We start from the raw sequence: 18,069 nt of genomic DNA, 5'->3' as shown, positions 1-18,069 counted from the left end.
GAGAGAGAGAGAGAGAGAGAGAGAGAGAGAGAGAGAGAGAGAGAGAGAGAGAGAGAGAGAGAGAGAGAGAGAGAGAGAGAGAGAGAGAGAGAGAGAGAGAGAGAGAGAGAGAGAGAGAGAGAGAGAGTTTCTGCTCGAACGAAAGTATCATGAAAAGAAGCTTGTTTTTGATACCGCAGAAAATAATGATGGGAACAGGGTGGTACGGGAAGGGCAAGAAGGGTGGAGGCTTAAATTGAGAAAATACAAGCAAAAAAGCAACTTAAAACCTGCAAGAAGTAAAGTAAGAGAAACAAAGCACATTAGCAGTAACTTTAGACATCTTTTTTTGTAAAGCTAAAGGCATCTCTGGTTGTTTTCTTGCACTGTCAAAAACTCTTCAATCAGACTTTAAAAAAACCCAAAAAACTCCTGATTTTTCTTACGAACGTCGAACCAAAAAATCTGTTAAAAAGAATCTGACATGAAGAGTTTACAAAGCAAAGAACAAAGCCATTCTACTCATGCCTGAGGCGTCAGAAAACAGATGATAAACGACAGAAACTACTTGACCTACTTTTTTGCCAACAGGTTCAGACGGTTATCCCGTGCTGCACTATGGTATCGGATTCAGGAGAAAATCCCTCGCAGCTGTTCTCTAGACATTACTCACTCCCAGACATAATGAGACGAGTCTCCAGTAACTAATGGGAAATGAGGTTAGGGTTCATGCTTGTGTACTTAAATGTCTGAAGGTGTGCGATTGCTTTATTTTGGGCAAAATCGGTCACTGTCTGATACACAAACCTTGGTGTTGAGTCAACACACGGGGTATCTGTTTCTGGCTGCCGACAAATACATAGAAAATTGGTGCACTTATGGTTGGTTTTTACACCCCCGGTATAGGGGTGTGTATAGGATTCGCTCGATGTGTTTGTTTGTTTGTTTGGGTGTGTGTTTGTGTTCGCATATAGATCTCAAGAATGAACGGACCGATCGTCACCAAACTTGGTGAACAGGTTCTATACATTCCTGAGACGGTCCTTACAAAAAGTGGGACCAGTCAAACACACGGTTATGGGGTTATTGGTGGATTAAGATTCTACAAGGACTTATAGAGGGACATGTTAATGGTCAAAGGGAAATAACCTTCTCAGTTGGTGGCAGTGAGAATGGTTATTTCCCTTTGACCAACGGGGGTGTTTTTCCTACCTCGGAGGAATTTCTTGTTTTTCTTACTTTTGATCGTAGAATCTTCTGTTTGCAAGGAAACAACTGTATATTGCCATCTGTTTCTTTTGAGTTGAGGATGGGTCTGTTGTTTTGCTGTTATTTGTTCTTATTTAAGGTGCTTCGTAGAAGGGGTTGGTGGTTTTTTTTGTGTGTGTGTGTGTGCTTTGTTTTGTTTTGTTTTATGTTTTGAGTCTTGAGTTAATACATATGTTTGTGTGTGTGTGTATGTGTGTGTGTGTGTGTGTTTGTTTGTGTGTGTGTGTGTGTGTGTGTGTGTGTGTGTGTGTGTGTGTGTGTGTGTATCTTTTGTGTAAATCTGTGTTACAAAAAATTAAATCACTCGTTACCTTAAGTCTTCATTTCATTGGTTGTCTTACTTCTGTTGTTTTCTTCCCAATAAGTTTCGCTGGAGAGCGCGACAGTTGTTTTCTCCTTGAATAACCCGGTTGGCTTATCTACGTTAGAAAAGCATTACATTATTACGCCATGTTTGGCACCTTCCTCTTCCGATATCTCCAGGGCAGCCTTCAGTTTTCCCAGCCGTTTTCTTTTAAGCGGTATTGACAACTCCCAACAATGTTTTCGAATTAGAAACCATTGCACGTATCTCTTCATTCCGATTTCTAAATCTCTATATTTTAAGCATTCTCAAAGCATTTCTCAAAATGTTTTTAACCATTTCAACAGTGTTTGGCATTAAATCAATTCGTGGTGTTTCTTTTCTCCCAATGTGAAAAAGTTCGGAGCTTTGCCGAAATGAAGGCAAAGTTACGGCGAATTGAAATACGTTTATGCGTTTTGTCCACTGCCGACCCCAAACCACATCTCTGGAGTGGTGAAGCAAGGCTGTTTTAAATCCTCTTCCTTCAAATGACCTGGTTTCCCTTTCTTGGTGAAGACATTTGTGACCCTCCACCACGAAATGAGTCGCATGTCACCTCACGCGGTTCTGCGCTAGGCATAATATAAGTCCGGGGGGTGTCTATAGTAACAGTGTGAGGGTCACCTTAGTCACAGGCTTATAACGCAAAAAGTGTTCACTCTTTTCTAAAACGGTTTTCACCACTGGATAGAGAATAAAAAACTCTTTAAGAAAATGTAAAAATATGAAAATCATGAAAAGGTGACATGCGACTCATTCCGTGGTGGAGGGTCACATTTTATTACTACGCCTCCAGGCTGAGCATCTTACCCTCCCATATCTCTATGGCATTCTGCCTTGAGTTTTCCGTGCCTTTTCTTTAAAGGGGTATTCTCCGCCTGTATAACTGTTCCTGTTAGCCAAACCACGAAGACACAGAATATGTGGATCGAAGAGGTTTAGCATCAAAGATGGGCCGCGATAAGCAGAAAACGTAGCTGGCAGCAAGGCATTACTGGAGCTTAGAAGAACAAGAGGCGAAGCCTTCAAGGCTCACGTAAGAAATCGACAAACAGTAACAGTACTAACACAAACTCAATCACTCCGTCACACATACACACACACACACAGTAAAGCATTGGTGACACTGTGCAAGAAAGAGAGACACTAGATCTAGATCTGTCTGTCTGCATGTAGCCTACTTACAGACACGACTGCCAAATAGTCTCGGCCCGCTCAAAATAACAATGACCGAGACATTCCTTCGCGTGACGTCTAACCCTCTTACGCCATAATGTGACGTCTTCAAATGACGAAATGTTAAAGTTTCTACCACAGACATACACACGCACGCACGCACATACGCACATACGCACGCACGCACAGACAGACAAAGTTACGATCGCATAGGCAACACTTCGTGAGCCAAAAATTCGACTGGCTGATAACAAGATTTACACATCCCTGCCAGAACGATGTACTGGCGTAATGAAAAGCTGGCAAAATATGCCTTTTATGTTGTAATTCTGGGTGACATGCTTGATATAGTCACCCAGATTTTATGCGGGTTTTTGTTCTTTTATAATGTGTTTACTTTTTCTTCGAGGCTATACAAAATGTGTCAGCAGAGGACCGTGTTCTCTGTCCTTCCTTAATCATGAGCATAGATGTTCTTCGTGTAAGGATGCGGTGATAGAATTGATTGTAAATAGTGTTAAGCATGGAGCGTGCCATGTGACCTGAGGAAAGAAACAAACTTGCAACGCCGGTCTCGCATAGCAATATCAACTTTGACATACTAAAACACGTGTTCTGTTCTTCGTATATCAGCCTATTGGTCTTCGTGTAGACGCCACTATGCGTGTACTAAGTATACCACATACTATATCGGTTTGTTTTCCTGGAAGCAACAGTCGATGGCATCATGTGAGAAACCCTAATGTGTCTTGGAAGTCTTATTGATCAAAGGTTTAGGTGTCGCTAGTTACCTATTACGCTGACATTTCACTGGTCCTCAGATCACATCTTACTGTCTTCTTTAGTTTTCGACTTGTTCGATAGACTCGTGTCACTTTGAAGGTAGATACTTTTGGAAACCGTTGCCAGAAAAATCGAAATTATTTCTTATTACACGGTTTTTACACGGTACGCAAGATGGCATTTTACTGACTTTGGTATTCGTCTCGATCAAGTATCTGTTCACTTCGTGTAAGGTGGCAGAGATGTGGTTTGGCGTCCGCAGTCGGCGAAACACCGACCCGTCTTTCAAATCGTCGAAAGTTCTCTCATTTCGGTAGGACTTCACTTTTATTTAATCCTGTAGGAAAGGTGACGCAAAGACCTGCCTTCAACACACACAAATTGCCAAAACTTTCATGGTCATTTAGGCTATTTTTCCGACAAAAATAGACACCTGCAATATCCGTGAGGTGGTCTTCCGTTTCTGTTTCTGTAATATGCAGTTGGGGGTACAGGTACAATACAAAACAATAGCCAGAAAATTGAACGGAAGAGAAACAAGTCGCGTAAGGCGAAAATACAATATTTAGTCAAGTAGCTGTCGAACTCACAAAATGAAACTGAACGCAATGCCATTTTTCAGCAAGACCGTATACTCGTAGCATCGTCAGTCCACCGCTCATGGCAAAGGCAGTGAAATTGACAAGAAGAGCGGGGTAGTAGTTGCGCTAAGAAGGATAGCACGCTTTTCTGTACCTCTCTTTGTTTTAACTTTCTGAGCGTGTTTTTAATCCAAACATATCATATCTATATGTTTTTGGAATCAGGAACCGACAAGGAATAAGATGAAAGTGTTTTTAAATTGATTTCGACAATTTAATTTTGATAATAATTTTTATATATTTAATTTTCAGAGCTTGTTTTTAATCCAAATATAACATATTTATATGTTTTTGGAATCAGAAAATGATGGAGAATAAGATGAACGTAAATTTGGATCGTTTTATAATTTTTTTTTTTTTTTTACAATTTTCAGATTTTTAATGACCAAAGTCATTAATTAATTTTTAAGCCACCAAGCTGAAATGCAATACCGAAGTCCGGGCTTCGTCGAAGATTACTTGACCAAAATTTCAACCAATTTGGTTGAAAAATGAGGGCGTGACAGTGCCGCCTCAACTTTCACGAAAAGCCGGATATGACGTCATCAAAGACATTTATCACAAAAATGAAAAAAACGTTCGGGGATTTCATACCCAGGAACTCTCATGTCAAATTTCATAAAGATCGGTCCAGTAGTTTAGTCTGAATCGCTCTACACACACACACACACACACACACAGACACACACACAGACACACGCACATACACCACGACCCTCGTTTCGATTCCCCCTCGATGTTAAAATATTTAGTCAAAACTTGACTAAATATAAAAAGAAAGAGAGAAGGAAATATTACAAAGATGATGGAGTAAGCGATGGAGGAAACATAGTATTTCCACGAATACACAAAAACAAAAAACAAAAACAACAACAAACGCATCCTTAAGTTAACCATTAGCGTCCGCCCACGTACAAACAGCGGCTTTCGCAAGACGGCAGCCTGGTATCAGCCGGTTTTTCTTTTTTCTCCTCCTTTTTCTATCATCACTCCTACTAATTTTTTTCTAACACGGAACGGAAGGTATAAAGCTGAGACTCCCCCGTGAGGTGTTGCAAATGATTGATAAAGCCTCGCGAGTAAAGCGGTACTGACCGCGTAGTGTGTGAACGGCGAACAGAAACGTCGCGTACAGCTTGAAAACTATCACCATTTTATTTTTACAAAGACTTAAAAGTTGAAGTAGCGTAAGGCTTGTAATCTTGTATTTTTACAAATATTCAAGTGTTGAAGTAGGCTTGCAATCTTAAACTTTAGCGTTTAATATTCAGTCAAAGTTCTGCTTGTGCAATCTAAGTCTTTCAATTTGTGTAATATGCTTTGAATAGGTGTTTAACATTTACATTTTGTTTGGAAGAAAAACATTGGCGTGGCCATTTTGAATACGACTTTGTCAACAATGATGACCAAAAGCATGCAATTTCTGCAACCAACGAAAACAATGAACAGAATATGCACACTTTTCGAGATCATTCCGTCAAGTTATCTCACTCAACTAATTGTTTAAATTGACAAAGTGACTTCTATCAGATATAATGCAATAATGGCACTGGATAGTAAGCTCTAAGTTTACGACACTGAAATTCAAGATTACGTGTTTTAAAAGGTATGGAACTATCAGCTAAACATGAATGCTTGTCCCGTACAGAACTTTATACACGCGAAGTCACGTTCGATTTTGGCCTTCTCAGACAGAAATGAGACAAACACCCGAATTCCAAAAGATTCGCAACATTGCAGCAGGAGTATGTGAAGTATTTGACAAATCTACTGGCCGTATAAAATTTCATCTCACACGGCATCACTGCAGAGCGCCTAGAACTGTACCCACGGAATATGCGCGATATAAGCTTCATTGATTGATTGATTGATCAATAGAAGAAAAATAAATAAATGAATCAATCAACTAATACATAATAATAGAAAAAAATACATATCCACGATTTTGCTCTCGTGTTTTGGATGAAAGTTAAGAAGGACACAATTTTCAGGCAGACAGTACCCCTTTAACTCAGCGATACAGCAAAATGGGGAAGTTGGGTTTTGCCGGTGTGTTAGCTTATCGGAAGCTGCAGACCGGTTCGTGTATCTGTATTTCACATGTTCTAGTGTTGATTGCCGTGGCATGGGGAGGTTTGGCCTATTTACTTTTCCACAACTCTCTGCTGTGATGTTTTTTGTTTTTGTTTTTGTTTGTTTGTTGCTACTGTCAGGAATTGCCGATATGCGCTCAACAACCTCAATCCAAAATCCAATCCAATCTGTTTAACTTTATTATCTCAACCATGAGAAATTACATTGGTGATGCTTGAAATAGACGAGGTACTACAACATTATGAACCGTTCTACACGGAAAAGAATGATAGTTACAGAGCTACTAATTTTGTAGCACTGTCTGGATGGAAGGGGTAAATTAGAAATGTGACCGATCCCCCCTAGACACGGAGTATAACTGTCTAAATGGAGGTGGGAAAAACACACCCAGCCATACATGTGAAGCCCCACTTCTGTCCACGGATGCACGTGGGAGTAGCAGCCCACGAACGTAATAGAAGTAGGAGAAGAAGAAGAAATGCAGTTAAAGGCGAACATCCGTCTCCAAGAAACCAAGCCTTGTTATAGTAGAAGACCACATAGCTAAATGTAGCGTTGCCAGTATGAGAAAGTAGAGCTACATTAGTACCCAATATTGATGGACTGTGTGATGATATCTTCTGCTATGGTCTGTTGAGACAGTGATATCAAAATCGAGACAGGAGGTCGAGATTTTGATATCACTGTCGAAACAGACCAATAGCAGAAGATATCATCACACAGTCAGTCAATGTTAGATATATTGCTAATTCTCTGGAAATTTTGTATTTACTGTAAAGAAATTACAAAAGTAATTGTCTCAGTTTTGGCTGTTCCATATCCCTCCCTCTGATTATTATTTCGTTTTGTTCACTCAGTTCTTGTACTTTTCAGTAGTTCCAAATGTCTTTTCTTTCATAAAGTCTTTAGTCACTTGCTCAACTAAATTCTGGGATCATTACATTTTCATATATATTTGTTTGTTTTTATATTTAGGTGTTTTTGTTTTTGAAGTGGGGAAGCAATAAAGAGGTCGTCGATATCAAAACTGATATCGACGGAAATGTCGTCGACATCACTTTTGCACTGAGCTCAGTTTTGCCCAATTGACCAATGGAAATCCACGTAACATATGAAATAGCAATATTATTGTTTATCGTATCTTCAGCAGTTAATGCTATTCGAGACCGAACAAAAGCTACATCTGCCACGCGCCGGTGTTGGTCTTTGAGAGCTTTTTGTCTTGATTTCGTTTGTTCCGGGACGTTAAAGTTATCCATGACGCAGAACGCTAGTTTACAGATGAGTGAGGAAAGAAGATGATGTGAAACCATCGACACAAATATATCCACCAACCTACGCAGGACCAGTGAGGAGACGCGCGCGGGTGTGTTTTTCCCAAAACGTCTCCATTTCCGTACGCAAGTGTCGATGTCTTTCACCGCCATCTTTATTAACGCAAAGTTCTTTCTTCGCGATTGCATCACCCCAAAACCACGTGTGTCTGTGTATACGGAGCGGCATGACGTCATTGGCTGATTTGCATCCAAGGGAGAGAACCGAAGCAAGGTTGTTCTTATTGTCCTAAATCTTGGCGCACCCAAACCCGCGCGATTCACGGAGAGACTTTATCGCGCGATCTTATAAATGAGCTGGCGGGTTGGTGAGGCCACGCATCCTGGCATGAGTGAGAGGGCGAGAACGGAATAATGAGGGGATGAGTTGGATCGTGTGCTGCTCAGATCCGTGTAACCTTGCGCCCCTTGACGTCATATTCTCTTGCGTCATCGAGGGGAAAATCCCGTTCGTAAAAAAATGTTAATCGATTCTAATTGTTTTACTTTATTTTCTTTCAATTATGAAATGAAGGATTCTCGTTTTTTTACAAGTTGTTTTGCGCCTGAAGCTGTTAGTTTGCATGGGTTTTTGAGAAACGAAGGCTTGTCGAGTAAACTTTTTCTGTTCGTAGAACAAGGGTCTTTTAAGTGTGTGAGAAGTGTGTGTGTGTGTCGTGTGTTGTTTGTGTGTGTGTGTGTGTCTGTTTGTGTGTGTGTGTGTGTGTGTGTGTGTGTGTGTCTGTGTGTCTGTGTGTCTGTGTGTGTGTCGGTTGTCGTGTTGTTATGCCAATTTATGTTTTTCTGAATTTTATTTACTGCACGCTTGTTTTATATTTTTGAATTTTTATATTTGGGGGTTGCATGTAAGGTAAATGTGTCTTATGTGGTTGAAATCGCTATGCTTTTTTCACATTATTTGTTTTAAATGTCATTCCCTTTTGTTTTTATTGACGACTCAATACGATATTCTCGTCTGCTGTTGTGTTGTTTTAAATATTCCCTTGATATTTCAGACATTGGTTTGTAACTAACTCTGTTCTGTGAATACACGTCTCAGACTGTGAAAGTTATATATAAACGTAGGCCAACTTTGTCCTTTATCGTGAGATAATTTGTTGACCCTACAGTAATTGGTTTGTTTCTCTCTTTCCAGGTCGATTTGCGATTCAGACAACGATTTCGATGACGACGATGATGATGATGTTGGTCCGTCCCCAAACAGACGTTCTTCTGCAAATGTGGGTACGGAGTGGAGAGATTTTTTCCATGTGGAGGAGTACGACTGACGTCATCGATAGCGTCATTGTGGTATGATGTCACTTCCTTCGCTCGAGGAGGATTATTCTGGAGGGCCCTGTCCCTTGTGTGATCAATGAATTCAAGTGACTTATGTCGTTCTGATGCGACGCCCAATACAGTGTGCACGTGTCAGTTCTGCGTCACAACTACGTTGGTGGGTATGCATGACGTCATAACATAATGATGCAATCAAGATGCATTCGCGGGTGTGTGATGAATCAGTGTCGGTGTTGGTTCCTAATGCAGATCATAACTGGGGGCACAGCCACCAAAGACAGCTGATGAGGTTTGTGGCAAAGTCGAAGAGTAGCAAGTGTTCATTCACCATCGGTGGACATTTCTGCATTTCGAAAAAGCAGAGAGCACGTGAACGATAAGCAGAAGTGACGCACTCTGTTTGGCCGGTGAACTGACCACTGATTGGTCGCGGTCACCGCATGAATTGACTTAGACTCGAAGAACGGACCGCTATAGCCCGGCTATTACATATTTAAAGTCCATCTTGGAATTTTCCTGGAAGTCAGTCGGTTGTTATGGAACGACAAAGGGAAAGAACTCTCTGAGAAGAGAAGCTCTTCATTGCATCAAGTGCAAGCCATTGCATCTGCTTTTGTGTGTAAGGACAAGGAAAGAAAGTCAGAAATGAGCTGTACTTCAGACAGATGGATGTTTTGGCAGACGAAAGAACAACTACCATTTGCATAGCAATACATTGACTATGACCTATGCCGTCGCAGTGACGTTTTGTATTGTAAAGTTATTTAATTTTGCGATAGGCGGCACTTTGGTAGACACTCTTTGTGAGCTTACTTGCACGTGTAAAAGGACTGTCACGAGTGAACACCATATTGCTATGTACACGTGGTAAATGTACCTCGAACAATGCTGTGCAATGTTGATAACCTGTCATTCGGGTAACAATGTCGTAATAAATAATGACGTCATAATTATGAGGACTCAGGACAGTTTGTTGTCATACTTTTTGATGGACCTGTAACGATTTCAACATGTGATATGCGTATACGCAAATAAATCAGTAGTGCAGTTGGGTGATTCGTTTGTACCTGAGTCGATGTGTCGTTTCGTTGATTTTGGATCATGTATTGTTAGTAACATGACCGCAAGCTTTACGAGGGACTACAGATTGTCTTGTTCAGCTTATTATTTAGATCTAAAGGCACCATCCTTCTGAAGTTAACAATCGTTTTCAGCACCACAGATCTGGTAAAGTTTTTACATGGGATAAGAGCATCCTTATATTTGTACATAATTAATTATCAAAAAAACAAACAAGGCTGATGCTTTCGCATGTTTCGCTGAATTAATCTTAACAGGACACTGGTGGTGTCATTAACGAAATTATTTATTTGAAAAAAATCTTTATCTGCACAAAAACCAGCCAGGGAATATATATTTCGTGTTGTTCTGGCTGAAATGTTGTCGTTATCGCATGTAACAAGCCTGGCCTGATCCATGTTGATGCAAATGATTGCTAACTCGAGAAGTATGCTTTTAAAGCAATACTTGTTTATGATTTGCTTAAATATCTCATTTCACTGCTATGCGAAGTTTCAGTCTGGGAAAAACAGTTTTTAACAGCATTGTAATATTAATAGTATTGAATAGTATCACAAAGTTGTCAAAATGTAACTTTTCTGTTAAACTTACCTTAAATTTAATGTTTTGTCAGTGTTGGAATCAAAATCAGTGACACGCCTGAAACAAGTTAACATGACTACAAGACATACCTGCAAGCAGAATCCTACAGATCGGGTAAACGGTTGCCGATTATAATAAAGTTTAACGTTGTTTGAATCTTTTAAACACAATACTGACCGTTCAAATATCTAGTAGCAAAAATGCATACTCTGTCCAGTTTACAAATGGACATATGCAAGTGTATCATATCCTCTCCAGTAACTTTATTGCTAAAAACGTAAATAACCGATAACCGTTCTTGCTTTTTGGAAAAGTGGTTTAAAAGGTAGACATATTAAGCGTGTTAAATCTGTTAAGTGGTTGAATATTTCTTATTAATTTATATATGGCAGTTATTAAATAAAAACAAACAGGAAAGTAACTTGTGCTGTCGGTTGAAAAAAATATTCGGGTTGTTTGCAGCTCTTGTATAATCAGTATTACACCATTGTACTTTGCCTCTTTTTTGGAAAACCAGATTGTGTCCGATCAAAACCATCTACCTTGGGCAAATATTGGATGCATATGAAAACGACACGGTTTATTAACGTTAGATACGCGAGAGAGATTGCCCGTGTCAAAACAATACCGTATCTCCACGTGTGTGTCTATTATGTAAATGAGGTTCAGGCGTGACGAGCCGAGAGCGACACTCCAACGCGCAACGCGAGGCGGTTTGCAAGCTTTTCAAAACTCGAATGAAAACAAAACACCACAAACTAGTCTAAACTACTGACGGTACGCATGATAACGGATATGTGAGGCGTCCGGGGACCCGCTCTTTTGAGGGTTAGTACGTCGCGGGACTCCCTCAATTAATTTCTAGTAAGATTTTTTGGCTTCTGGTGCGTATAGGACGCAGAGATGCACAGTTTTGGGGACCCTTGTAATTATTTGCGCCAGTTTCAGAAGGAATTAAGAAGCACTAAATATGAAGTTTACTTGTTAAAGGCTTTTATTAGTTTTGTATTTTCGTCAATGCAGAGGTATTATTAAATATAAACGTTCCCACAGGATTTTCAGTGGATTATTCAGTTAATGTCATCTTGTTTATATGTTGACTGTGGCAAGCGTGTTTTGAACACGAAAGGGCAAAATGTTCATTGAAGAAAATGTAATTACTGTCTTTCAAAGGGACACATCTGCTAAAGAAGAATATACGAGTCAGGTCTAATTTGTACAAATGGAGACACTATTATTGTTGACATTATCTGTGATCTGTTTGAACCATGCGGTACGAATAATCTAGTGCTGAATCCGCTTCCCGAGTTGTATATAGGCTTGAAACGTTATTTGGTGAGCTAGAAAGATTTTTACCTGTCCTGAATGACACAATTGTGTCCTTTGAGGGACCTTCCTTTCCGTATAGACCATCCCGTGAAACACGATAGACCAGTCCAGGCTTTCCCATGGGATTAGACCACCCTTCCACATGGGCGTTATATGCTACTAGACCGACATGTGACATTTTACACTGATCGAAACAGCCATTGTTCTACGGGACAGCGCTGACGATCGAGGTGAACAATGACTCGAATGTCGAGATCTGTGTCAAATGTCGAATTTTGGTCAAAAATGCAAATAATCGATCCATTTTGTTAGAACTCCGTTATTTTTTGTACACGATTGAACGCACGCAAACATGCGCTCATGGGTACTATAGGCCAGCCGCCTTAATATGAGTTCTGACGTCAAATGTCTCAAAGAAGGGAAATCAAATCTTCAATCGAAAAATATACCAAGCATATACCGCCTAGTTACTTTCTGTGCTTAAGGGGTTAATCAACTTGTTAAAACTGGATTTAGTTTGTAACTGCCATCTATGTCAATCAGTGAAATCATTTTATCCCATTCTACACAGCAAGACTAGATTGTTGGCATACGAGCCAAAAGGCAAATTTCTGAATGTTCCACATTCAGAATATACAGTTGTATTAAATTGAATGTAACTTGTTTGAGACCAAAGATGCCCTTATCCCATGTAAACCCTGGGCAGATCAGTCGTCGTAAACTTAGTCGTGTCCGCGAGAAGTGATGTATCGTTAATTTTTGGTTTAATGGGAAAAACTCATTTCCGTGATAAGTTAAGACACACATATATATTTAATACACATAGGTGTATATATTTATGCCCTCCTTCGTATAATTCGCCATGCAATTATGCTATCTCCGGTACTTGAGATGGTTCCCTCGTATATTGTTTTTTTCCATGGCTAAATACCGCTTCGTTCGCCTTCAGGGGTCAGAGAAAGAGATACCCAATGAGAGAACAATCTTGTGAGAGAATGAATGAATTGATTATTTATCAATAAATAGATACATGAATAAATAAATAAATAAATAAATACATAAATAAATACATAAATAAATAGCGTGGCCTTTTTGATAGACTATAGTATCAAGCCTATCGTGTAAATCTTTACAATTAAACCGTACATGCATACATTGAAATCATGCACACTAATATGCCCGTGAAAATTGTGACCATCATTGTCTTGCAAGTATAATCTTCATCTGTAAGTGCATCGACCACGGTAGCATTAAAGCGCCACATCCTTCTTCTCCATCGCCAAACCCGTTTTGTGTTCTGCATGGCCAAGACCAATGTTTTGCCCGAATACGCGTGTGGTAATGTATTCCTCATTTATCACCACAGACCAATTTTCCCCGTGAAATTGTCCAATTTGCACCAGCTACACGAACAGCCAAGATTTATTTTTCCACCTGATTGTTTTGAAACGATTTTTTGCACATAGGACAATGTGCAAGGACAGTTTTTGTGTCATGACTATCGAACATTTAAATGATGCATACGATTTGTTCTTCTCTTTTCTTATAACGTTGTACTTGTTGTGATGCTTTTATAAACTCGACACAAAAAGGGAAACATTGCCAAAATCTTTGACAATGTTTTTTGTCATCGAAGTATTTATGAACACTTTTAGTCCGAAACAAAGGCATTAGATCTGAACCAAAGAGAATCAACTGCACAGTCATCAAGCATTCAAACCTTTAGGATGATTAATCTTCACTCCGCATTTCAATGAATATTAAAAACACATTATGCTTGAAAAAAATATTAAAAACGCTTACACCTTTATGTGATAAATATGAAATTGTAAGTAACAGCTGGCATGAAAGAAACGAAGTTCAGATTTCGAACAGCCAAAAGAGACGAATTAGAAATAAAAACAACAAATGTAAACAAGGATTTGCCCCCCCCCCCATCCCCACCCACCAATTCCACTCACACAGACACACACAAATTAGGGTGTAATGCAGAAAAATGCATTCAGCTGCACTTAATGCTGATTATTTTTTGAATGATAAATATGTATGTATATCATCCTTTTGAATTAAAAGCAAAGAAGTCCCTCTCCCATTCCCCCTGCAGCGTCCTCTCGTTGGAATGATATGCATTCATTTGTGAGTATTAACTGTAGAAAGGACGGTTATTAGACCTATCATCATCTAAGTTTTGTGTGTGTTTTTGTATGTTGCTTGTGGACCTCTTAACCAGATTAGGCCATCTTCGAGCAGTTTATTAAGCAATACAAACTTCCCACAGCTTTTATAACAAAACTGTCAGAGTCCGATTATTATTCAGATGTAATGTGAAGACTATTCAGGTGTGATTTGGTTATTTTCCAGTTCTGATCAGTTTATGGATGGCAGTAGGGAAAACATGGTAATGCCACACTGCATGCAAAGTCCTCTGGGTAAAAAATCATGGAGTCTGCCAGTGAAAATTCTTTCAGTCTGATTAGCCTTGTCCTGCCATAAACCTCGGTCAATAGTTTGAACAGCGGTTCTCAGCCTGTAATGTTCCTACCATTGATTTCTGTCTTTGGCAGTGGCACCTCTGGCCCTGGCTTTCGTTGACATAATTATATACGTGTTGCTTGAAGTGCTACTGGAAAGGCCATCGTGAGCAAGTTTGCTACGGGTTGTGCGCTTACGTGTGTTGTTCTTGGGTTTTCATTTCCTCAATAAGTGAATAAAAATGCTGCTTGGACACAATTTTGATATGCATCTTCCTCGGTGGTTCTCAGGTTTATATAAGTATGATAAGTGAAGTATATTTCTGCTTTGAAACAAAGAAGTTGGTCAACGGCATGCATGCATTTATTGGGAAATTAATTATGTTTTTTCTCCTCACCTTGCTAAAAATGTGTGAGGTTTTAGATGAAAAATATAAAGTGAGATAATATGCAGATTAGAAAAAGAAAAAACCAACAACAGTGTTTTGTATAATTTTGGTCGGAATTTTCCCAATTTTTTTTCTCCAGTTGTATTGGTTTATGTTTTGCGCAAAACAATGCGAAACAAGAATCCGATGAGGAAACAAACGAAAAATGATAAGAGTTTTCTGTTTGTTTGGGTAATCATCTCATATATCCTACATATGCTTTTCTTGGCTAAGCACTGGGTAACTATGATAACACATACGGAAGTAACATGCTTCAGCCCATGAAATATGCGATTGTTCGTGCGCGGTGCTAGACTGAAGTGATTCGTTGTTGGACAAAGATATATATGGAATAATGGACACAGAGTTCTGCATTACAACTCGTTCCATTAAAGGCACAGTAAGCCTCCCGTAAACCATCACAGATACTGTCAGGCTTTTACACACAGTACACACACCCTTCCATTTGAACGCTCACCAAACGGGAACATCCTAGGTGCCCTACGTAAAGAGCGAGCAATTTTCAAAGAATTTATTTTTGCGTGGTTTATCTTACCCCTGAGCCATCGTGAACCCGTGTGATCCAGTTTCCCTTTTTCACAATGCAGTCGTCAGTTTGTAATTTGAATGCGGCTCGCTGTGAGCTTTAATATCTGCAATAGCAAGTTATTATGTACCTCTGACTTTTCACGAAACAAACGAATGTGGTTCATAAGAACTCGAGCGATGGCTTTTGACTGCCTATAAACCGTGGTCTGCTACGAAAACCACGACCTTGCGTGACCCTGCTTCCGGGCTTTTCTTTTTTCAAACTTTCAAAACTTCGAATTGTACTGATCTTGTCTTGATGAAAAAATAATTCTTTTATGATTTAAGAATGTTTGTGTAACAAGATGTCAATCTATTATTTAGATTTTAAAAGTTAGGTCTTGCGCCAAAACGCACAATCATCGCTCCACGGCTATCGCCAAGTTGAAGGGAAGTAACTCATTTTTGACCTGAGTTCAGGATGGGTCCGATTGAGATGGTCTCAATCCGAAAAATTAATTCTTTGAAAATGTCTCGCTCTTTACGTAGGGCACCTAGGATGTTCCCGTTCGGTGAGTGTTCAAATAGAAGGGTGTTTGTACTGTGTGTAAAAGCCTGGCAGTATCTGTGATGGTTTACGGGAGGCATACTGTGCCTTTTACATTAAGCGATGGTGTTTCTTTGTTTTCATTGTGCAAAATATTTCTTTGCTCTTTTAGTGCAGAACATGTCTTCTATTTGATTGTGCAGATTATTTGTTCAATCAATTTGATACTGGCACATGTCCTCGCTTTCAAATTTATGATCAACAATATAATTTCAGTTATGTGTTGAGTGACTTGATTTGATTAGTGTCGCCCTTGCTTAGTAAGTACTTTTCAGTGTGATCTTGGTGATTGGGTTCCGATTCACGTGTCCTGATTGAGCGGTTAGGAAAAGAGTGGTGTTGATGCAAATTCAAAAAGTGTGTGTATGTATCTGTGTGTGTGTGTGTGTGTGTGTGTGTGTGTGTGTGTGTGTGTGTGTGTGTGTGTGTGTGTGTGTGTGTGTGTGTGTGTGTACACTTTTAGCAATCATGACAATTCCCCCTTTGCTCATTTGTTTAAATGTTTAGCCGCATACAGGTTTATAATGAACAAAGTGGACGTTATCAGTGCTCCACATAAAGTAAAGATATGTCTTTGGCCTTTTTTTCCGGGAAAGCAATAGCTTGACGTATGTTAAGGGTGACTTTTGATTCTAGTTTTGAAATTGAATGTTACAAAATGCGTTCAAAAAGCGTCGTCGATAAAGACACTTCGAACAGTTTTTGTTTGATTTATAATCCTTTGCGTAGCAGTACAGATCACAGTTATTAATCAACAACAATAAGCAATAATTTGAGCTTGGGAAAGGTCTGTGAAATCTGTCTATTCATGCTTATCATAAATTCATCAGAAGCAAACTGTTTAGACATTTGTTTAAATAATGAATAAGCAATCGCATTGATTGAAGTGGGGAAAAACCAAGTGCACAACACACATGAATCAATATCAAGGTAACTGCCCCAAAACAAATAGCGACATAACAATGTATTTAAAACAAATGTAATAACAGTTCTGGAGAGAGTCCCTCCAAACCCCCAGGCTTTCTCTTCTGCATCAAAACAAATAGCGACATAAAAATGTATTTAAAACAAAAGTAATAACAGTTATGGAGAGAGTCACTCCAAACCCTCAGGCTTTCTCTTCTCCTGGCATTCACGTTTTTTCATTTGTACATTTTTCATTTTCTTAGCCTACATCAACGCTCTTGTCTTTTCCTTAGCGTGAGTGAATGGACATCTATGGTACATGTGCTTGAAATCATCAGTGTGCTATAAACTTGAATCAGGACAATAATATCATTTGACTGTTTTGTATGTGTACATTTACCAGTGGGTTAATATTTTCATGCTATATTTGTTTCTGTCTTATTTCATTATTAGTACAGACGGTTAAATTCATACTTGCGATGAATAGTTTTTCATCTTGTGATATCATTACTATTGTTCAAAGAGTTACATTTGATAAAACACAATTGCGTAGAATATAAGATTTTGCACAAAGGGAATGATAGAAAAACATCATCAATTCTTTGGTCTTGGATTTTTGCTTGTGTGTGTGTGTGTGAGAGAGAGAGAGAGAGAGAGAGAGAGAGAGAGAGAGAGAGAGAGAGAGAGAGAGAGAAAGAGAGAGAGTGTGTGTGTGTGTGTGTGTGTGTGTGTGTTTGTGAGTTAGTGTGTGTGTGTGTGTGTTTGTGTGTGTGTGTGTGTGTGTGTGTGTGTGTGTGTGTTTATGAATGTGCAGGCGCTTGTGTGTTCGTATGTGTGTGTTATAGTGCGTGCGCGCGCTTGTGTGTTAGTGCGTGCGTGCGTGTATGTGTGTGTGTGCGTGTGCGTGTGTGTACGTGCGTGCGCTTGTATGTGTGTGTGTGTGTGTGTGAGTGTGTGTGTTATATGTGTCTATGTGTTTGTTTTGCTTGTTAGTCTTGTATGTTTGTTTGAATGTGCGCGTGTGTGAGTTCGCGTATTCTTAGTAAAGGCTTGTATATTAATTTTTATTTGCCGTTGAGCCCGTGTGGAATCGTTAAGCGAAGTTTATTCATTCATTCCTTATTTTTGCTGTTAGAATCGTTAATCTTCAATCAGCTTTCGAGCACGAAGGTCACTATTACACAAATGCCGTCAAGCTCGAAGGCACAGTACTTTCTTGTCAAACAAACATTGCCGTT

The 18,069-nt window shown here is 39.4% G+C and overlaps 1 protein-coding gene across 3 annotated transcripts in view; it reads left to right on the top strand.

The window, feature by feature from the left end:
- The window catches only part of LOC138958263 (G protein-activated inward rectifier potassium channel 3-like), a 347,146-nt gene that overhangs the window by 159,161 nt on the left and 169,916 nt on the right, over nt 1-18,069 (top strand). The window contains exon 2 of one of the 3 annotated variants that reach the window (XM_070329373.1): nt 8,758-17,430. The exons of the other annotated variants lie outside the window; for them this stretch is intronic. Within the exon in view, the coding sequence (XP_070185474.1) occupies nt 8,758-8,890 (133 nt within the window). The 3' untranslated portion in view covers nt 8,891-17,430. Of the gene's footprint in view, nt 1-8,757; nt 17,431-18,069 lie in introns of those variants that run through there. 3 annotated transcript variants of the gene reach the window in all.

Source organism: Littorina saxatilis, linkage group LG2 (genome assembly GCF_037325665.1).
Source record: "Littorina saxatilis isolate snail1 linkage group LG2, US_GU_Lsax_2.0, whole genome shotgun sequence".
In the NCBI taxonomy this organism is placed as follows: Eukaryota; Metazoa; Mollusca; class Gastropoda; order Littorinimorpha; family Littorinidae; genus Littorina; species Littorina saxatilis.
The sequence above is the reverse complement of the archived record's forward strand: the minus strand, read 5'-3'. Positions and strand labels throughout refer to the sequence as shown.